Raw genomic sequence first — 24,482 nt, forward strand, 5'->3', positions numbered from 1 at the left:
ATTTGAAAAATGATCCCTCAAATACAATATCGGCTTATAAACCTGTGTCGAGTTCGGGTCCTGAAAGTACCGGTCCCAACTTGACCCGACTCGAAGCTTGTCATTAAATCTAATTATCACTCGTCCGAACCTGAGTCTCGGGTACCCGCATTAAAACAAGAGAAAAATATATATAATTTTCAATTTTCAGTTAAAATCAATGCGAACATCTCTAAGTGGTGCATTAAATATCCTATTATATTTTTCAGTAACGGGACTCCTTCGTCCGAAGTCCTGTCAGGAGGGGGAAATAAAGTGGTGAAAATTTATCCGGCGGGACAGGTTTCCCCGCGACGGTATATCACGATGTTTTCCATCTTTCCTTGGCTTCATAACTTCTTTTCAGGTTGGTCGGTGATTTTTTCATTAAATCAGCGTACTATTTGCAGTCGACTACGAGGAACACGGCCGGGTTCTCGCGGCGAGATATAATGTAGCGGCGTCGGTGACAAACGTTCCTCCTTTTCTCGGTGTAAACGGCACGGCACGCCAGGCGAGGCCATCCAGCCACGGTGCTAGCGCGCGGTTGCTTTTTGCGCGGCGACACATACAGTACACGAGCGTGGCCGCGCGGCGCGTACGTGCGCAGCCTGTGTACCGTGGCAATATGGAAGATCATATGTCATGCAGAAGCCGTGGAGGAGGGTTGGTAGCGGAGTCCACGCACGCCCTCGTTGTCTTCGTTTGCACACAAAAGCGAGAGCGCAAAGGAGAAAGAGAAAGGGTGAGCTAGCGTGGACGGTGGCTGGCGGGCAACGGGCCGGGGGAGGTGGAGCTGAACCCTCTCGGTACACACGCGGTCATAATCTGTGTGCACGCGAGCGTGGCCTGGCACAGTCGCACGAGCGGAGATTGAATTCCAGCAAACGGCGATGTAACGTCGCCGGAAACGAATAAGCCAAATAAAATAAATACCAAGGGCTTTCAGCGTGTACCGCGCCGGTCACGACTCCCTGTGCGTGCCCGTACACACGCGGCTACGTTTGTTTGCACGCCAGCTCGTGACTTTATGCCCGAGCCCGTACACCACCTATACACCTTGACTATAGGTCCGGGCACGAGCACGCGTTACCGTGTTGGTGCGTTACTGCCGACCGTGTGGCTTATTAATCTGACGCTAAAGCGATAAAGCGGCTGCCCACGCGACAGCTACGATAGTACTTCATACGAGCGCGACATCTCTCTACCTATCTCACTCTCACTCACGGTCTCTCGTTCAATCTCTGCCCATCCACCCTGCCACGCACTAACGATTCTCCCCATTATCGTTATTATCGTACTCCTAAGACCTCAAGCGGTTTGCTACCTCGATGCGTTTGTTTCTGTCACTTGACCCGCTCCTCAACCACCAATTCATTCAACTTTTTCACGCTCAAGGACCGTTTAGACTGGGTAAGTAACTTGCAAGGGTGGATCGGTTTAAAAGGAAATAGTCTTCCCCCTTGCCTAAAGGGCCTATCCCCCTTGCGTTACTTTAGAGTTTTCCAAATTTGTTTGATTTATCCCGTATTTGCCCCCCCCCCCCCATGCTTTCTTCAAAAAATCTACCTTTTTTAAAATGAACGAACAGATGTAGTGACAAATTTACGACTCCCCCTCTCCAATGCACCGGGGGCTATTACCGCCCACCATGAATCATATTAGGGGCGGTGTCATCCGCTTTGGGAAACACTGGTTTAGGTCAAAGGAGTCAAAATTTGTCGTTGTAGCAATAGTCTTATCACTCATAGCAATGTCTTGTAAAAGAATGTTTAAAGAAAATATGAAACGGGGTAGATTAGGCATCTTTTTTTATTTATTTTTTGGTATCTGTCATCGAGGCTTATCCCCTGGAGAACTGTGGTGCCCGATTGAGCAGGTGAATGCTGTAGGGATGTAAGTGAAATTCCTGTACGTCTGTTCATTGAAAGAAAAGTGATAGAGTTGTCTCTGGACTAATGTAACAGTCGCATCCCTATTATGTACTGTTCCGCAGCAAGATCTGTCAGGTGCCTCTGGTGACCAGTCTTAGTTAAAAAGAGAGAAGCGAAAAGTGAGGAACTTTATAATGAAATAAATAATTGTTGGTTTCTTATCATATATTCATTAAAATATTATTAATATATAGATGGGATTTTGAAAATATTGTTTACATATTTTGAAGTTAGGTTCAGTTCATTAGAAGATAAATAGAAGAGGATTGTCCAATGGAATGAACAGTGGATTGTTTTGATGAGTGAAGGTCATTGCGCAATCAAACTGCTATTTTTTCTTTCTTTCACTAACACAAAAAGCGACCTGACTCTTTTATTATTAAATCTTTTTTCTAGTGTGGTTCCATTTTGCCAGTTTATAACATTATCATTAGATATTATCTTTAGGATGTTTAAAATATTGTTGTGTTTTTTATTGCATTTGATTTATGTATTCTTATAAAGAATATGAGTCTGATTAAATAATGTATTTAAAAATGAATCAAATATTTCAGAAACTTTAAAAATTTTACAATTTAACGATTTTTCACTTATTGTTGGCTCCAAAATGTCATCACAGTTCTCTCAACAATTTCTAATTAATTTGTGAAGGTAACTATATTGAAAGGGTATAGCCGGTTAAAATGGTCGCACGAAATATGTGGAAAATATTGATTTTTAATATTTTTAAATAAGGCACATCATACCGAAAAATATGAATCCAGATTCGCGACTCCTTCCATACAAAATCGCCATTTTTCCGAATTTTGGTGGGTTTTTGATTTTTTACAACTCGGGTTTTCAATCTAAAAATTTGCAAAGCTATTATAATATGTGCCTCATGAATAGAAATATCTCTGATTTTTCTCAATTTGACTAAAAATAGGCGTTTTACATTTTTGCCTATTACTAATCCCCCTACCCTAGAAGAGTTATAGGGCTAAAACTTGGCGCATACTGCTTTTTCTTGATAAGCTATCGAATGACCCACCGCAAGTCGAATTTGGTTTGCGGACACTTTTGACCATCTTAACCGGCCATCTATACCCTTTGTTTTTCTTTTTTCAAGTTTTCAAAGTGAAATATCTTTTCGAAAATGTAAAGATGGTCTCATCTTCATTTTTCACTCTTTGCACTCTGGAGAAGGGTAACTAATAACTATATGGCGTCCACCCTCGTTGTTGACAAATCGGGGCTTGGCAACAGGGTAGAGATTCCTCCAGGTCAAAGTCACTGTGTCTAGCTACGTGGAATCGTTACCACAGGTGGTTGTCACTCGACCCTTCAGAACATCTAATTTATGGCATATCAAGTGTTATCGAGACTCGGAAACACGATAGTGACAATTTGGGTTAGGGCTACAAGACATTATGTAAACAAGTGTCTCAAGCCAAACTTAACAACAGCTAGTGTTCTATGACTGTATTACAAATTGATGCATTGCAATCTTCAACAACAAATTATATTATGCGTACAATAATTTTTAATTTTTTTTGCACTTTAATTCACCCCGGTAATTAATCCTTGAATAGTGGAATTAGGTCACAAAACATATACATATACATATCAAGATATTAACCTGAAGTTAAATGTACAATTTCTAAACGAAAGGGTTTCATATATTGGAAGAATAATTTTTAAGGGAACAGCGTAAAATTTAGAAAATGAAAATAATATGAAATAAGAAATTAAATTAAAATTGTGTCTTTCTTCATGGTCCGCCGTCCAAGGGTTAAGTCACCTCAGCTTAAAAACTTCAAAATGATAGATAAGTTTTGGAGTAATTTTCTTGAATAGTATAAAAGGTACTTTTATACATATTTATTTAGAGAATTTTTGCCTATCTTGAAGTTAGGCTTCTGCAATGAAAACCATAAAAATTGCAATTGTAATTTAAAATAAAAAATGGTAAAGCCTTCAATATTTGTAATGAATTATATTTGTTATATAAAAATATACACGGATTAGGAAAAATATTAGTAAATGTGAAGTAGAATAATTAATGAAAAAGGAAAGTAGGTTAAAAAATACTATTTCCGTGAAAACAATTTGGTTCTTAACTCTCGAACGGCGGACCGTGGAGAGAACCACAATTTTAATTCAATTTTATATTTCCCATTATTTTCATTTTCTAAATTGCACATTCTTTCTTTAAAAATTATTCTTCTAATACATGAAACTCTTTCGTTTAGAAATTGTACATTTAACTTTAGGTTAATAGCCTTGTATAGTATATGTTCTGTAAATTTGAGTCAGACTCTACTGTTCAAGGGTTAATAATGGCTGCAGTGTAAAAGTAATCACTGAACCTTTTGTATAAAATTTAACTCCCCGATGCTTTAATTTATTAATTTAGACTAAAGAAGATACATTTTTGAATTCTCACTAGTGGTAATAATAAGAGAATTGCAATAACTAAATTTTTGCCTATTTAAAGTGAAAGTTTATCACACTACAAATTTACAACTTTGTATTTTCTGTAACTCCATTGATAATGAAATGTACAGTTTATTTGTTATTTCATACAACATATTGGCAGTACAATAAAACGAAAGGTTAACATTGAAAGAAACACACTCGAAAAACAATTCAAATGAAAAATACTATTTACCACTGTCCATTTATTTCGATTACTATCAAACTTTATATAAAAATGATTCATGGAAACAGAAAGCTACTATTTTCAATCAAAATGAAATATTACCAGAGAGATAGAACACTAGTAGAAAATAATGGCCAATATACTGGGACAAACTGTATCTTCGGAACAGTTCGAAATGAAAAACAACGTCATTGGACAAAATTAAATAGTATTAAGTGTTCCAAATTAGGGTATTATGTTTATGAATTTTTGTGCAATATTGCAGCAAAAAAATGCAATTGTACTATTTTTCATTTTTACACGGAAGTCCATATCTTTGGGTACATTGATCAATGCAATTTCTCATTTTTTACAAAAACATATGTACTAACAAAATCGAAAGGTCCAGAATAGGGGTGTGCGGGTACCCGAATCTCGGGTCGGTTCGGGTCGGGTGAAACCTCAAATGTTTGTACGTTTTGAAACTCAATTCTTGAGCTGACACTGCATTCGGGGCATCGTTTATCAGATTTGTCTTTTTGTATGTTTGAAAATATTTTCATATGTTATTGTGCATAATCGGATGTAATTGAATTTCGAGTATGGGGTCGAATTTGGGAAATTGCGGGTGCTGGACAAGTTTTCGGGTTAACGCTGCAACCAAAAAAAGGTAACTCCCTAATCCAACCACGACCCGAATTTTTGGGTACCCGCGCACCCCTAGTCCAGAATTAAATTTAAATTATCATGTACAGTAGACTCTCGTTACATTGTCAGCGATTTGATTTTCGAATAAATTTTCAAGCTGACTAGTGCCACTTTTCAACTAACATAATTTATACACGAAATTGATACACTTCTACTCTCTCTTCCACCCTTCCCAATAAGAGCTTGGACGCTCAAAAACTCTCCGCTCCTACAGTTCTATCCAGGACAATATAACGAGAATCTACTAAAAGTTAATAAGCAATGTACAATGATCAAATACAGTGGTGCCTTGGTATACGACCTTAATCCGTTCCTGATATATGGACTTATACCAAACCAACCTTTCCCATAAGAAGTATTGTAAAAATGATCAATCCGTTCTCATGTAAAAAAAAACTCCTATTGATATTATACCTACAATAATGGGGTTGTAAAATAATTTAAACATCATTTATGTCATGAGCAGCATTTAAACGATTTCCTAGAAGTTTATAAAAAATATTCTCTAGTTTATTTAACATAATTAATTTGTAAAATGTAAATGTAACCTAATGATAGATTATAAATTAACAAACCAAATGGAATGAACTTTATTGCCTCCTGTTTTGTTACAGTCAGTTAATAATACATCAACTCCGAATATAATTGATTATTAATTTAATTTTTCCTCTGAGATAATTATTTAAAAATGACGCAAAATTCACATAAAAAATTGATGTCGTATACCGAGCAAAATTTGTCACGTCCAAACAGGACGTATTCCAAAGTAGACGTATACCGAGGTACCACTGTATATTGCAATTAACCATATTACAATTCAATGACACGAATAAAACGAGCAACGTAGAGAAGAAGCGATCGTGGAGGGTAGAGAATGAGTTTACAGGAAGAACGAATCGCGGGTGGGTGGACAGGGTGGTTAGAGAGGATGTCAGAGAGCGAAAAGCGTAGGAAAGTAAATCAGTGGGAATCCCCGTAGCCGCGGTTACGGTTCGCACATGTGTGTAGATTTAACCGGGCGCATGCGCGTCGGCCGAACACATTCCGTGTTTCAGCGCGTTATCATTTCGAAAATCTCTAAACAGCTCTCTCGTCGTCCCTCGAAAGCCCAGCCCCTATCCGTCACACCGCTATCTCCTGTCGCCTTGCGCCGCTTCCAAAGCCAGGATTGTTTCGCGCCTCCGTCCTCTTCCTTTTTCACACGCGGCCCACGGATCCCCCCACCGCCTACCTCTGGCGAGTTTAAAGAAAATCGGTGAAAATTTAAAGCTTTCACACCCTTAACCGCTCCGGCTCGCGCGGGCTTTCACGGTTACCGGCCAGGGTTAGGGAATCGAGGCAGAGGGATGGCTGACTGTTATCGGGATGCTTATCGTGTGTGAGGGGGCTTACGTGGATTGCGCTCGACAACCACCGCTAACTACCCCCCGCGATGTCTCCCACACAAAGTCAGGGATACTACCCAAATGTACTCTCTCTCTCACCCAATCACCGACAACTATGACCCCGATATCGCGCAACTACCCCTCTCCCTCTGCCTAACCAGCCTGGTTACGACCTGCTGACAAATAGTAACGTATCGTGATTATACGCGATGTTTGCACCGGCATCCATCCATGATGAAAGATGCCGCGTGTTTTACTGTAAACGCTAGCCTCGGGTCAAACCGATGCTAGTACGGAGGCCCTTCTGTCCGGAATAGTATTAACATTTCCTCCAGCGTTTATTGATGTATCATATCCTTTTGTTGATTTGGATAGTTTAAATATTAATTTTTTAAATTGCAATGGGACCAGGAGCGAAATGGTCATTTAACCCTTTCCCTGCCACGCGAATTTTTGAACTTGCACCAGTGAGCCACAAATTGTATAATGGCAAAGAACTGCGAAATATATTCAAATAATGGTACAATCTAGACAATGGCACATTTTTCTTAGTGGTGGTTTTACCGATGACCACCATTGGTCCAAATGAAGAGACAAGCGCCGGTCCCATGGGGGGGTTCCAGCCGCGGGCAACGCTTATAACGCGTCTCACTTATTCTATACAATTCCGCAGGGTATATAAATAAGTGTTATTTTATCGCGTTGCTTATCCATTTTTAGGATATTTAAAGCTAACTCTCTCTCTCTCTACTATACTGTGCACCGATGGACAAGATGTCCCATGAGAAGCACGCATTTGCATTTGGTCTCATGGGACACATCTCTTGTCATCGGTGCACTATACTTCTACATTGAATCTATTTCATTTTATATCTTGTAACATTGAAGGCAAGTATATGTAGGAGAGGGGATAAAAAGGCGTTTCCGTCTCGGGGCTGACAGCAGACGGCCTCTGCCCCAGACACCTATGATACCGCAATTTGGAACTTCTATATATTCTAACTGCATGCCGGGCGACCACTTGCGAGAACACTGTCACTGTCATCTCGCCGCCACCTAGCAGTCCCCGGTCCGAACTAAAATCGTCCGGGGAGACGAAACCCTCTCTCTCCCCCTCGACTAAATGCCTACATACAGGGTGATCCTCTCGCTACAGGACACAAAGGAACACTGGCGATAATGGACCCTTGTCCGCACCATAAAGAGGTCCGTATTGTCACGTGCCAGCGGGGACCTACCCGGGTCGAGACGACTCTGTGTGTCTTCATGGTGCGGTCAAGGGGTTCATTGTCGCCAGTTCCTTTGTGTCCGGTAGCGAGAGGATCACCCTGTATAATTTCATATATCATATCTAATTTATTTTATTTTGAAACATTGAAAGTATTTTATGTATCATATATCTTGCTAAAAGAAAATTATTAGAAAGTTTTTTTTTTGTTAAACACGATAATAGCGGTTTCCGCATAATGTACGAACAAAATTTCATGTTTGCTGTTAAATTTTAAGTTAAGTACACACCATTAATATAATCCTTATAACTATTATAAATAACGAATAAAAATAGCCCGCAATTTTATACAAAAAAAAATGAAAAATTGCGCCCCACACGCGTTACCAAGGTCTATTATTTCTATTTCGACATCACATTCCACTAAGGCACGATCTAAAGTAGCTCGTTTTAATTGGTTACTTCCAGGTGGATGTAAATTACGACCCTCTGCATCTTCATGATCAGATGATAATGCTCCTTCACCACAACTCTTTTGTATAAATCATTATTATACGATGATCATAATACGATCATTATAATAATGATTTAATGATTTTTCATGATGTCTTAATAATTTTTCATCGTTCTATGATGATAATTTAAAAATTCCCGCCTTTGGATAATTTGGTAAATGCAGATGATTGCAGAAATATATCTTCTCCTATTAATCTTTTTAAATCATTAAATTATTAAGATACACATCGTTCCGATGTTTCTCCTTCAATATTATTTAGTTCAGATCATTCCCTTTATTTACGATTAGATGTTATTTAATTTTATTTAGAACAAATTTCACTTTTTGAACCAAGTTTCTTTATCAACCAAGAAATCTTAATCCGATCCTGATAAGCCAGAGAATAAAAAAATGAAATAAGGAATTTGGATAAGAAAAAGAAACATATTTAGAATAACTGGAAAAACGCACAGTAGGTCAACATTTATAAAACAACGCAAAATGGAAAAAAATATAACAACTTCTTTTCTAAATGAATTCAATATTATAAGGAAATAAATAATGGAAATTAACTTGTCGTACATATTAATATTATTGTTTCATTAAAAGTCAATGAACATACATCAGCTGATTTAATTACACCAGCTGAATAATTCTTGTAATTTAAAATAAGAAATTTGATTGCGAGTTATGTCCCTTTGATGGGTTTGATTATTCAAGTGTTAAATGTTTGACAAAGTTCGAAACGGTCCTCTGTATTAATTCGCAACACGGCTACACGAGCACTGTGTGGTTTAAATTGACAAGGAAGAGGAAACTTCAATTAAATCACGAATGTCACGATAAATATGTGATGACACGTTACTTCGATTAATGGAATCAAGATAGAATCCGATGATACTGTTACAGCGCATCTCTCTTCTGAGAGATTGATTGAAAGAACCGACATGCCCTTTCCGTAAATGAAACACTGTCCTTAAGAATTAACATCACCCTTGTTCTTACTGTCCTTTTAAACCAAGAAAGAATTGACATAGATTTGTAACCCAGAAATATAAAAGTTTTCTTTTTCAAGGATAATGTATATTAATGTTTAAATAAAATCAAATTGAAATTTGGGCTCTCTCCATATGGTCCGCCGTCCGAGGGCTAATGTTTAATGTGGCTTGAAGGACCGAAAAAATCAGAACAAGGGTAAAAATTAACCCTTAAATTTAATATTATTATAACAAAAATAATAAAATTCTGATTATTATTACGATTAAGTGATTAATATATCTATAGGTCTGTGACCCATTACCACTTGCGTACCTATAAACGTTAGGGAGAAAGATTTAAATTAATATTTACTTTGTTATTCGTACTTTTCAGTTATATACTAAATCTTATATTTAATAATTAAAAGTTATATTATTTCTTACTTTTGCAAGTATTCAAGTGTATTTAGCGATCTTAATACAACTATGAGATACAAAATTAAATTAAAATTAGGGCTTTCTCCATGGTCCGCCGTTCGAGAGTTAATACTACTTAAATTTTTTTTTAACTTCGTTTAGTCATTTAATTATAATAAATTTGTAGTACCAGTCACTAGTGTCCTCCATGTTAATTCAACATGTTAATTAATAGAAAATAAATTTAATTATAATTTCAGTGAGAATTTAAAAACAGCAAAATGGAACATCGAAGTACACAGTGTTGATCTCGTTTTTTTTTTGATAAATTAAGTAGGTCAGTAGCTGTATGTATGTAGGTAGAATGCAGTGAAAAGCATCAGAAACGCGTTGTTATGCGATTTTAACTAGCGGAGATGTGGTCGGTCCGCACCAGCCGAGTTTTATTCGCGACGTATATACACGTGCCGCCGATATACCCCGATAACGAGTTGCAAAAAAAGAGGAGAGAAAAACGCCGTTCCGAAAAATGCAGGTTATATAGGAAATGGATATTGAAACGTGTATTTGCTGAAAAAAAGGAAAGTGGGGACCGGATATTGAAATATGTTTTCACCAGACTGTTTTCGATCGACGCGCTCGGTCTTGAACAAAGCAAACAAATCAGCAGGGAACGCAAAACATTTTCCATGCACGAAAGAGTGTCTGTAACGTTGGGCCTCTTTCGTCGCTACTGTAGATTATGCTCGGCACACATTTTCATTCAAAAATGGAAAAACTTTCATTCTAATTTTGGAAATTTTCAATATAATGTCTACGTACTCGTTTCAGTGCCATTTCAAAAAAATGTTCTTTTACTTTCTTGTTGTTCAAAATTCTTTACGAAATAAAATATTTATTATGATTTTGATCAAATTTCATTTTCATTGAATTATTAAATATTAAACATTATTTTAAAATCCTGAAGTTTCTTTAATTTTATAAGGTATCTATACAAAAGTGTCACTGATTTTCAGATAATTTTAAAGAAGATTCAGAGACAGATTTCGTGATGATAAAAGTATAATTTTAAGCATTGCAGTGTATTTTGGAGTAATTTGGACCTACTTCTTGGGTGGGCCAAGTTCTTCAGATATTTTGAAATTTTAGAATTTAAGAAGTTTGAAATTTTTAGGATCTAGAATTTAGAAAGTTTAAAATTTTGAAATTTTGTAATTTTTTAGAGCTAGAATTTTGCAATTTAGAAAATATGGAATTTTGAAATTTTGTAATTCTGGAATTCTGATAATTTGAAATTTTGAAGGTTTAGAATCTCAGAATTTTATAACTTTGAAGCATTGGAATTTTGAAATTCTGAAATTTTTGAATTAAAAAATAAAGGTTCACATTTTTGGGGGAAAAACCTTCTAAACTTTTAGAGGTTTCAGGTCCACCCTAGCCACCGTCTAGTTTCATCAAATTTTGGTTTTTAAATTTTAAACAGAAGAATCAATTCCAAAATATAGAAAATAACAAGTGTAATCATATCGACCCTCTAGTACAATAATATAGTAAATTCGAATAGAACATCAGGGTTAAACGATATCACGGAACACCCTACAGATTTAAAATATGACAAGGTTTTACTTGGACGAGGGTAAAATACTTGAAGGGAAGTAGTCGAAGAAGAGGCGCAAGCTTGCTCGATATTTTAATAAAGAATATTGCACGACGTCGCACACTTACTTAGCCACTCTGAACGATTACGCTAAATTAACAGGTCTCGCCTTATTCCCTGCCGTCTGAAAAGAAGAAAATACCCATGAACCCGCTACACCTTCTTCCCCATCGTATCCTCTCGATTTTAATTACCGATTTAATTATTCTTGCCCGAAGAAATCTACTTTGTTGAACGATCTTGTTACACGTTGCAGATACCCAGTGCTTATATTAATTCTAAAAATAGGTATACAGTATAAAAATATTCATGATCGTTTCGCACATATTGTCCATTTATCATAAATAAATTTTGGTTAATTTAAAAATAATTTTAAAAAATTTCATTTGTTTCTTCAAAAAGATTTCATCATTTTCATTTATAAAAATATATTTTTAAATGAGGTATGTTGTAAGAGACCTTAAAATTGATTATATATTAATTTATTCTTGCCAGAAGATTGGAATGTTAATTCACAGATGTACAAACTATAGAAGTGCGTGGGTACTGGAGATTTCAGGATCGAGTCGGGTCGGTTAGGGAAGATCGGGTGGGATCGGATCGGATCGGAGAAAGTCGGGTGGGATCAGATCGAGTTGGGTCGGAAAGAAACGAGTGGAACGGAAAGAATTCAGCAAGATCAGTTCCTAAATAGATACTATACTTTTGCAAGCTCGATCAATCCTGTACGACTTTTCCTACACAATCCTAATTTCGCATTTTGTATGACTTTCTAACAAATTACTTTCAAAATGTTTTATTTCTTATTTTATATATTTAGACTTAACAATAAAGAATACATAAACGTGGTTTTGCTAGAAGGCGCGAACATCACATAAAGAATAACGGTTTTAATAGTAACGGTCCAATCATTGGGCCATGGTGGGGACGGTCTGTGGTGGGGATGCACTCCTGGCGCATACGCAATGTACTACACAACAAGGCGCGTTTGCATCGCCAACAGAAAATAAGAAATAAAAAAATAAAATATATCTCGTTTAATATTTTTAAGCATGAAGATCTACTAAATATAAGGTTTAATATAAACTTAATTAAAAAAGAATATATACATATAAAAATTATTAAGCAATCCAAAGCGAGGATAAAACACGTAACACGGTAAATAAAATTCTATAAATTCGACAGGGTGACCGAGGGGAAAGACTGAAAAATGCAGACAGTACAACGTTACGGAAAAGTCCTCGAATACGGGAACCGTTTACAAAAGCTGTCTATAACGTGCACGATTAAAAACACGTTGCACAGCAAAACTCTGCGGTTCATTTTAATGCGGGTGAAATGCAACAGAGCAAAAACTACAGCTAAAATATGCCGGAACGATGCATAATGCATTCTCTGATAAAATATGAATTTATGCGCATGCTGAGTTGCACTGTTTCGATCCGATCGCCGATTACAAAGCTCCTCCGACCCCCCTCCTGTAATGCGTAATTTTCATGGAATAATTCAGATTAAATTTTGAAGCAGCCCGAATACACGCGCCCGCGCGCAAATATCACCGAGTGTGTGATCCATTCGAAAAATACAAAGGGCATTTTTGTTTGTTATTCCATCCAGCTCGCAAAAATCTGCCGAAACGTATTTCTCATATCTACGTGCTTATAAATGTTTCTCTCTAATGTTACAAATATGTTTTACACACGACGTAATTGTATCGTATGCAAATATAAACGATAATCAATGAAATAATATTAAACGCATTGAAATCCTCAACATGGATTATATAATACAATAACAATGTTTCTTTTATGGACTATTATTTTTGTGTTTTAACAATCAGTAATTGCGGTAACATGACGATTATCGAAGTAAAAGTAAACATCTGTAGAATAAAAATAAAAATTGGGCTCCCTCCATGGTCCGCCGTCCGAGGGTTAAGAAGGCGTAATACTAATGGCACCAAATTAATTTGTACGCGTAATAGACTTCATTTTTTGTATTTTAACAATTATGAAAATGAAATTTTAATTATAGAAGCTGAAAAATGGCTAAATTGAAAGCTCTGAAGATGATGGGTAAGGTAATTTCTTATAAATGAAGATTCTCTTAACATGTACCAATTTTTACAGTTTATTATACAGTGTAATATTATAAGAAATCTTCAATTATTTGTTTATTCCAATTATTGAATTAACCGTTATTGGTATCATATTCCTGCCCCATTTTTCAAATTCACAAATATAAAATATTCAAATTTAAAATAGTAACTAACCCTTGAACAGTGAAGTCTGGGTCGATCCTGAACCGAATTTAAATAGATAACTTTTAAACGAAAGGGTTTCATATAGTAAGAGAATAATTTTTAAAGTAACAGTGTAAAGTTTAGAAAAGGAGAATAATATGAAATACAAAGTTAAATTAAAATTAGGATTTTCTCCATGGTCCGCCGTTTGAGGTTTAAGAAGTCCTAATACTAACTAAAGCCACCAAATCAATTGTCCTTTAATTTTTCCCCCCACACCACCATGCCTTAAAAACACCACATGTTCTATGTGTTCTGTCGGAGAGAGAACCATAGCTCTCAGGAATGGATTGAGACGGCAGAACGATGCTAATCAATCATTTATCTAATCATTGCTAAAAATTTGAAAAAAAGCCACCAAATCAATTATTCTTTTCTATACACTTTTATCTTTGTATTTTTTATATCATGATTATCACAGTGTATAATAAAAATAATCTCTCCAATATTTAAAAAAAATAATAAATCTTTCTGATTCTGAACCATAAATGTTAAAGAAAAATGATTAAACAGGAGTGAAAGGTCGCGTGGGAATGCAACAAGGTTTGATGAGAAGCCGGTGTCTTCCAACACCAGAAGAAAACACTGTACTAGGAAAGGCAGTAATGTGGGACCAGAATTGACCAGAAGGAAATTAAAGAAGCAACATCACGGTCGCCGTTAAAATTTATATATTCTCAGGTCGGCTGGCCACTATCCGCGGGAGACCCTTAAAAATGCTTCCCGCGGTCTACCGACACGGAAGAAGCGGCTTAATCGGCGACCTCTTCTCAAACCGAAACATTTCGTTGTGTCCAACACACGCTAACGACTTTCCTTTACGTCGTTCCATTTCACCACCGTATAATAACCCCCATCAAAACCGTCTAATGCCCGTTTTACGTTACAACCGCTCTCTTTGCAACTTCTTTTCTCTTCACGAATCCTTTCCTCGAAGGGAAGCATCCCTTCGTCCTTATACGGTGCAATAAGTATCAACTTTAATAATCTATAACTTTCACAAATTGCGGTGTTTAAACGATATAAAAACAGTAGCATGAGGAGATTTAACCCTTTGAATACCGACTTGGATACTGCTAATGATCAAGCCAACAGTATCACACTTTTACACCATACGAAAATAATTAATATGTGAAATTTAGAATTTTGGAAAAACTGGTAATTGATAAAAATTATTGTTTATTTGGAAGCGGAGAAAAATTTATATGTAATGTAGAATTATTCATTTATATTGTGATGGACCAAATTTTCAAAATTGGACCAAATGACTTGAGTTTTTTTAAGAAGCTATAAAAATTGAGGCATAAACGAAAGAAAAAGAATTATTTTTCCTTCAACTTGCTTTATTCTAAAATAATAAGAGGGTGGCATGTGCCTCTTTTCCATTGGGCCCCTCAATTTTAAAAAGTTATTCTGATTTAAATGATGACCTAATACTTTACTTCGTTTTGTTCCTGCAGATATTTTTATTCATATTGCACTTTAACCGATACAATTACAACTAAAGTTATTCAAAACATTTTGTGTAAAAAATTATTGTTTATGTTTTTATCATGGAATTTAACATAACACACAATTTCAACATTTTCATTTTTTTTTTTTTTCAAAATATCCTGATAAATTTTTATATAATTTTAATTAATCATTAATATCACAAACGTTATTATTTTACTACAGAAAAAAGAAATACAGAGATTTACATAGCAGCAACTACTTACATAAGGGTGGAAATTGAAGTTTCTGTTCATGTTCATTTCTCAACCCTTGAACAGTGGAGCTTAGGTGAATCGAGACCCAAACATACAAAACATATGTATACAAGGATATTAACCTAAGGTTAAATGTATAATTTTTAAACGAAGAGTTTCATATATTTAGAAAAATGAAAATAATATAAATTATAAAATGAAATTAAAATTGAGGCTCTCTTCATGGTCCGTCCTCAGGCGGTTAACTGGTTTGCAATAACATTATTTAATCGACGAAGCCGCTTCCAAATAAAATATTTTCACTTCTTATCTCCTTATTTCGTGTCTCTTCGCTGCTTATTCTTAGCGACGAAGGTCGTAAGTAAAGGAACACCCCTATCCAGAGTACCATGGAATATTTAATTAGTTTTTCCAGCCGACAGTTGCCACCCATAAATGTTAATTGCAGATGAAGTGGTAATAAGAAGCCTCCCGAGTCCTCATCGAGACCACCCTTACCCTTCCTTCTTTTGCCTCCTTCATTCTTACGCCGTTTAACGAGTACCCGCAAACATTATCCAACGAAACCTACTCTACAGACATTTCTTTCCCTCGTTTATGGCTGCGTTGACATCTTGCTACATTCGAATTACTACTGTGATCTTCATTTCATTTTAATTATTCATTTAGGGGTTGTGCCAAGAATATTTGTGGAGGATTGTGACTGCCATCGGTTAAATGAGATTTTGAAAATGTCAAGTTTAGACAAAATGAAAAATTATTAATTAATTTTTGAACCCATATTAAGATTTTTTTTCCTGTATTTCACAAATACTGTTTTTAGAGATTCTGTGTATATTTATAATTATATTTTTAAATATTTATTAGCGTAGCAAATTAATATATAACAAAATTAAAATAAAATTGTAAAAATATACCAAAGAACTACATTTCAAACTTACAAAGAATATATTTCATTTCTGCATTGATTATACTTAACTTTTAAAGGAACACTGTAAAATTTTAAAAATGACAATCATATGAAATACAAAATTAAGTTAAAATGGGGGGTTCTCTCCATGGTCCGTCCTCCGAAGGTTGAAAAATATTGAAAATTATAAAGAAACTATCCAGTGAGTTTGATAACGACCATGTAAAATTACAAAAGAAGTATCTTTACCGTATTGTCAACGCTTTTTAACCTGCCTTGACGAGTTCGAAATCGTGGAAAAATCGTTTGAAGCGGCTGGCGAGATGAGAGCGGAGAAAAATCAGTGACGATCCTTGCCAGGCGATAGAAGGATGGGGATGTGTATGGCCAGAGGGGTCGTCGAAGCAAAGGCAGAAAGAACGGAATTTAATTAAGTAAAATTACTGTCGCGAGAAGAGGCGAGAAGCAAACTGACGGAGAGGGGGAGAAACGGGTGAGGGGATGTTGGCCGAAAAGGTGGCGAGATGCAAGACGTTACAGGGAGAAGGGTGAGAAGACCGGCATAATGATCTCATCCCTCGATAAAAACGTAGCAGTAGAAAGTAAACGAATTCAAGCAAACCGGAAGACTCCTTTCCTGAACACTTTAACCCTTGATATCGTTGTTCTTATTACGTATGTATATAACTTCATTTTGCTATTTATTTAATGTACAAAATGTAAATAATATGAAATACAAAATTATGGTCTCTTCGTGGTCCGCCATCCGAGGGTTAATTTCTACAATATAAAAATTCTAAGCATTGAAAGAAAATTCGATAAATTATAAATAGATATCAATAATTTAAGTACAGTACAGTGGACTTTTGTTACATCGCCATATGAGCGATTTGACTTTTGTACTTTTCAAGTATGCTGATGTTACCCTTCCACTATCATAGCCTGCAAAACTATTCAATTTTATCTCTCTTTTCTCCTTCAATTGAAAGTTTGGAAACTTAAAAAATTATCCGTCCCACAGCGGTTTGAATAGTATAAATTATTTTTTTTGCGGTTACAGGCTTATACATATGAGGATTTAATTCTTAGGAAATAAATTTGATTGAAAATGAAAGAAAATAAAAAAGGAGATAAAGAATAATTAATAAATGGGTACTTTAACAAATATAAACGAAGAAAATATGTTTTCATATCTTAAATATACACGATCACTGTATATAATTGTTTAACGTTTGTCTTATTCACTGTTTGAACCCGATGATCATGCAGTAGATTCTGATAACTTCTCATCTTCATCAGCACTATCAATAACTGTTCCTTCGACACCTTCCACATCTTTTTTTAATAAATCAACTTGGACTTAAGGAACTCAGTTTTTCTTTGGTATTTCGCGAAAACTATTATCTAACGGGTCCGAACTAACTAGCAACAGTGTCAATAGATCAAAATTAGTATCTGGCGGGCATGAACGTTAAGATTAATTAATTGGTACAGTTTTACAAAGTTTTGCAAATCAAATAAGCGATTAAAATAAAGTAAAAGGTCTCTATTTTTCACTCATTGAACTCCTGTTACGTGGGACAACCTGGAGCATATAGTAAATCACTGACAAATCATTATATTATGCAAATTTTTAATATGAATTAATTGACTCGAAACACAAAAAGTTTCTGATAATTTATAGTAATTCAAACTAAAATAGATGCTTTGAGATACTGTGTCCATCATAGATTTGAAATTATATTAATTTGTTGATTTATTGTCCACTATAAATCGTGATGTATAGTATTTAAGGGTTTTAATGTATGGTTATTATAAATGATATTACAGCAATTAGTTTTTGTATATTTGAAAATTAATTTCGTCCAGCTAGAACATACTATTTATTCTATTCGAATTCGCGGCAATATAATGAGAGTCTACTGTACATATTCAAGAACATGCTTTTTGAACTATTTTGGACAGTATGTCTTTGAAAAACTTTCCATAGTAATGGAAATTACTTATACTTTTAATATTTTTGATCAAAACATGAGTAGTTTCTAATATGATAAATATATTCGCGTAGGTGATGTTAGACCGACGAAGAACAAAGAGGGAACTAAATAGGATCGTCGGAATTACCCTGTTCGTCTCAAGCATAGTGGAGGCAAGAAATGCGTTCATCCCGCAAGATTCCCATGCAATCATGCGAAACGACCATTTACGCCGCGTTTATGAAAAATAATATCTCCGTTCCGGTAGGATCCACGTCATTTTAGCACCGCGACGCGATCGAGGAGAGTGGCAAAGCCGAAACGAGTCATTCATTGTTCTCTTCTTTGAACTCGTACCGTTCGCGTAGCTGACTCACGCGGATCCTTCTGCCTTGCCGTCGAATGCATAATTTAGAAGCTTTTGAAACAGGAAATGACGCGTACCAGACAATGTCTTTCGACGTAAGATAAAATTTTCTTTTTTTTTTGTAATATATTTTTGGCACACTAGTTTCTAGTTCAATCATAGAATTCATTCCTAATTGTTCTAAATAATATATTTTATTATTCATCTTGAAAATAAATAATTTTTTGGGAATATTAAACTTCACTAAAAAAAAGAAATTAGGGATAAGTTTCCAAATGGCCCCACTAAAATTGAGAACTCAGGTTCGGTATATAACCTAAATTGACTACCAGAAATCGATTAAAATTGGTTTCAGAGCTGGATGTCTTACCGTTTTTGAGATGTCGTGGTAAGAAATTTTTGTACAATTTTGGGACTACGTATGCGCTATTCGATACTGAGCATGCGCTATTCTATACTGCGCATGCGCTATTCGATACTGGGCATGCGTTATTCGATACTGCGCATGCGCTATTCGGTACTGTGCATGCGCTATTCAATACTGCGCATGCGCTATTCGATACTGCGCATACACAGAACCTAACCTTACCACGATATCTCGAAAACAGTAAGACATCCAGCTTTGAAACCAATTTTAATCGGTTTCTGGTAGTCAATTTAGGTTATATACCGAACCTGAGTTCTCAATTTTGGTGGGGATATTCGGAACGCAGCCAAGAAATTTGTAGATATGATGTACATGCAGAAGTGTGCGGTTACCCGGGAAGTCGGGTCAAGTCCGGACGGAGTCCGGGGGATCCCGAATCTTATACCGAATTTGCCCGGTATGTATCGAATGAGTTCGAAGAACATAGTTCGAAAATCCACCCGAGCTCGACCGAATTTTTCCAAGTCCGTCCGAATTCTTCCAAGCTCACCCAAGCCCATAATTTCAAGTGCCCGTACACCTCTAATGCTATAGTACTATTAGGAATTCTTTGATTTACCTAATTAGAAATATTCATATCAGATACTTGAAACTATGGATAATTAAATATTGTGAAAATAATACATAAGATTTATAAAAAACAAAAAAATACTACCTAATGAAATTTTTAACTTCTTTAACATGTTAACACTTTGTTGGTATCACTGGGTCTGTGATGACCTTGCAACTATTTCAGTTGTTAGTTTTGTGGGTACTAAACTTTCTATTCATTCCACATTATTTTGTTTAATAACAGATTTAAGAAAAATTCATCCTCATTCCATTTTTCTTTTTTCTTTTCTTTTTTTATCAAAATTCCATGCGAAATAGAACACGTTTTAAAGCACCATTTCGGATTTTACTAAAACTTGGGTGTGTTGTACTCTTTCGTGATATGTAAACGTACCCTCTAATTGCGTTAAAATCTCAATTTGAATAAGCAAAAATTCATTAAATTCTTCAAACGTACTTTTTCAAAATTTTCAAAATTGTAGATTTCACAACTGTTTGAAATATGGTATCATTCCTTTTTTCAATAAACTGTAACTACCGAACTAACAAAATGATCGAGATAATGTTTCAGATGATTATAGCATAAGAGTACCTAATAAAAATTATTTAAGTAAAAAAATATTTTTTAGTCATTTATAAAGTGAGTTTCAGAGTTCGGTTCTACGAGGGTTAACAGTATCGTAACGTTTAGATTGTTCAGAGGTGCTTAGCTCTCTGATGTACACCCACTGTACATTACCGGCATTAACCAGTCTAGAGTCATCTGACGAAAGCACAAGCCCGTTTACAATCAGTCTTGTTAGATTTGTGGACACGAAGATGAGCGTAGCTCGTAAGCTTAGTCTGTGCAAACGCGCAAGTCGATCTTGTAGCTGGATTGCTAGGATCACTTGGTCCTGTTAAGCCTTTAGGTACAATAGAGCTGCTATAAAAGTGCTATCACCATTGCAAATGCAATCTACCATAATTCTACCTACGTACTATTTTATGTAATTCATCGAAGAGAATTTTCTAATACTGAAAAGGTTTTAATTATCAATTGGAAAAATTGTTAGTAGCACCTACTTGACCTAAATTAATTATTAGATCAAATTCTAAATAATTACTAAAAGCTTTTGAAGATGTATTTTTTTTAAACTAAAAAACACTTATTAAACAAAATTTCTTTTAGCCCTGTAAGTAAACACACCCTCTAGGGTAAAAAGCTCGATAGATTACAACAGGTTAAATAATCTATTTACACGAACATTTTTAATTTTTTGTACCAAAACATTTCTCAATTTATCTATCAAACATTGATTTTGGTTGACGAAATATCACCGTGGGATCAGGGTTATTATTCTTGCGATTGTTTGATTTTCCGCAGAACGGGCGAGCAAATAAATGACAGTAAATTTTTGGCTAATCTTGTCACCGTGCAATGCCACATTAGCCTAGAGATCAAAGTTTGTTAAGCCTACTATATATCAGCACTCTGGTGGGAAACGTTAGAATTTGACGACGTAAAGGATTAACGTGATTTGTCGATTCGACGACATGTAACGTCGCTCGTATGCTTGTTAATTGCGTTAAAATCTCAATTTGAATAAGCAAAAATTCATTAAATTATTTTTCAAACGTATTAAAATTGTCAGAATAAAATTTATATTAGAAGCACAAATATAAATTAAATTAAACCTCGTTACAGATACTGAAGCCCACTATTAAGTTAGCAATATGGATATTTGTTAGGAGCATTGTTATTTAACCATTTTTTAATCCCAGATAGAACTTCATTTTTATGAAAATAATAAAGATACTGACAATTTTTTTCTATCACTTTGAAATATGTATAACAATTAATAGCAATAATAATTCAAACCCTGTTGATTTGATGAGTTATTAACGATATAAAGGATTTATTTTTATTCATTTAATGTTTCAAGGGAAAAAAACACATTTAAAATTGCAAATTTGCATTTTCTTTTTAAATTGAATTCCTTAAAAACTGGGGGAAGGGGGGCCTCACAAAATTCTATTTATAAAAAGAAAAGAAAAAAATACGGATTGAATGTTATAAGCCTAGATGGTTATTGTACACTATTATGAATGGAGATAGCACCCAATGAATAAGGACTATCGTGGCGAGCAGGAGAGTTAATGAATTGAGTTGTTAAAAAGCGTGTACAGATCGGGGTGTTGTTCTATCTGGGAGTATAAAAAAGCAAGGGTAATGAAGATGGCTGGTAGGCCTACCTTGGTCGAATACAAGGCAGCGGGTGGTCTTGGCAGCGAGTCCCGGGGGCAGAGCGAACCTGTAGGCTGGGCCCAGCGACAGCCCTAACCCCAGCCCGAGCGCCTCCGCGCCGCATCGGCCCCCGAACACAGGCCCCACTAGAATCACCCACATAACAACGGTCATCAGTCATCGTCATCAAAAAAATATATTACATTATAATATAACTATACATTATATATATAGATATCGTACATATACAGCATTCATGCAAACTTTTTCGTTCAATATTTTCACTGGTGATGTCTTATAACGTCAAGGAAATTTAATCAGATCGTAACTGATTGCTTTAAGTTATATCAAGTTTTATTTATAACAGACACTGTTTCTTTGTCAAACATATTGGATATAACCAGAATGATGTAATACCTTTGTATAAAAATAAATTTAATAAGTGTAAAATTAAAAATTGAAGATTTCGTATATTTGAAAAATTTATAAATGGAAATATTGAAGAATAATTCATTGAATTTCATGTAAATAATTATTCTCTCTTGTGTAGTTAATTTATGTACAATAGATTTCTTTTTTATTTCTGATACAACATTCTATATTTAATTTATATAAAACTAATTTGATTAATTTGCATAAAAACTGACATTACTGTGGTCCCTTTGGAATGTTGTTTATACATACAACAGTATGAACGATGTATTGTGCACCGATGACAAGATGTCCCATGAGAAGCACGCATTTGCATTTGTCTCATGGGACATCTTGTCATCGGTGCACTATACATAATTATAGACTACAATTTTTAAAAAATATTTTCAATAAATATAATTACATTACATTGTTACTTATTTGGAATCCATCAATAACTGCTTAAATATTATACTGTTGGAATATTAATACATATGAACTACTGTATTTAGAAAGATCAAGATGAAACGAACCGCCGACAAGTTCTTTGCATCTCTGATATTTATTACGATTTAATATACAGATATTAGTACTCTCGTTTATGAGATTATTACATTGCTTTCTACTTTAGAATCAGCACGTGCCAGACGGTTGATTATGAAAGAACCCCTTAACGTGTCCTCTATGGGTCAAACAACCCCACGACAATAAATCCACATCGATGAAATTAAAAGCACGATCAGTTGTTAATAATACGTACAAATACCATTCCTTTTAGTGATATCAAACACAATAATGAGAATTCCACTTGGTTCAATATCTATTCAATAATATCACAACGTTAATTGAATCTAAAACATGTTTTTTTATAAAAATATGACTCACTGGGATTTGAACCCGAAGGCTCTCAGTCCAGAGATTGACAGTCGAATACTTTCACTATTCCGTCAATGAAGTTACCCAAATATTTTTTTATATATATGGTATGTTTATTTATCAAAACAGTAAAATTGATGAGCAGTGAAAATAAAAAGTTACGAAATACTTCAAAAAGAGAAGACAGAATATTAGAGCCATAAAGTGCCATTATACGGCAAACTTTACGTAATGCAATAAAAATTCTTCGGTATTAGATTGAAATTAACTATGGAACAGTATTGGGGTCAATCCTAGCCCAGATCTATGAAAGGTGTACAACATTGCAAAGATTAAAAATTAGATGTTCAAATTTCCAAAAGGAAAATAATATCAAATAATATCTGAAGTAATAGAACTATTAAAATTCTCTAGTCCATCACAGAGAAATTTGCAAAAAAAGAATTTATTTTATATTTTTAGTATCATAAAATTCATTTTTGAAGTGGAGTAGATTATTTTATCATAGCCTAATCTTTTCGAATGAAACAAAGCAAAATGTAACTCGATTGGACAAATGGTGACTCCCCAAATTCCACATTGTAGACTCGTGATCAAATCAGGCTTACATAAGGAAAACAGCGATATAGGGGAAGCAGGGACTTTTAAAATTGTAATTTCGACGATATTAGTATTAAAAGTAATTTAGAAAAGAATAGTATATGTATTTTTATTATTAAATAGTATAAAATTTAGTATGTAATTAAACGTTTCGTCTCGGGAACCACCCACTAGAACTCGTCAGTGGGGCTGACGTGGACGGTCTCTGCCCCAGACGCCTGGGTTCTATATTCTCAGCAACAAGATGGACCACTTGCGAGAAAGGATGGAGTGTTACTCGCGTGACATCTTGCGGACGTCACAGGAAAGAGGCCCAGGGTGCCTGGGGTGCCAAGCTCCGCTTATAACCCCCACAATATGGATAATAAATAAATATCCATTCAGTTTTTCTCGCCTAAGCTTATACACAAATGGTGAGAGACCACAGACCTATGTGTAAGTACTGGGTGGCCGAAAAGAAGCTTTAGTTTTGAAAAATTCATTATAAAAAAACTACAAGAGATATTCAATTCAAATAAATTGCATATTATTCAAAAACGTTTGAAACCTTGTTTCAAACAATTCGATCTGAAAACAACATTATCTCCACTGGCCATTAAAAAGTGAGTAAAACACGTGTGAATACAAATCAAGTTTTTCTAAATTTTTCAGCTGAATGACTTCAGTGATTCTTTCTTTCAGTCGA

At 35.1% G+C, this 24,482-nt stretch overlaps 1 protein-coding gene across 4 annotated transcripts in view; it reads right to left on the reverse strand.

The window, feature by feature from the left end:
• The window catches only part of LOC117610583 (E3 ubiquitin-protein ligase RNF220), a 235,944-nt gene that overhangs the window by 134,198 nt on the left and 77,264 nt on the right, over window positions 1-24,482 (reverse strand). For 3 of the 4 annotated variants that reach the window (XM_034338153.2, XM_034338151.2, XM_034338152.2), the window contains exon 4: window positions 21,919-22,056. The exons of the other annotated variant lie outside the window; for it this stretch is intronic. In XM_034338153.2, the coding sequence (XP_034194044.2) occupies window positions 21,919-22,056 (138 nt within the window). The remainder of the gene's footprint in view (window positions 1-21,918; window positions 22,057-24,482) is intronic. 4 annotated transcript variants of the gene reach the window in all.

Source organism: Osmia lignaria, chromosome 7 (assembly GCF_051020975.1).
Source record: "Osmia lignaria lignaria isolate PbOS001 chromosome 7, iyOsmLign1, whole genome shotgun sequence".
NCBI lineage: Eukaryota > Metazoa > Arthropoda > Insecta > Hymenoptera > Megachilidae > Osmia > Osmia lignaria.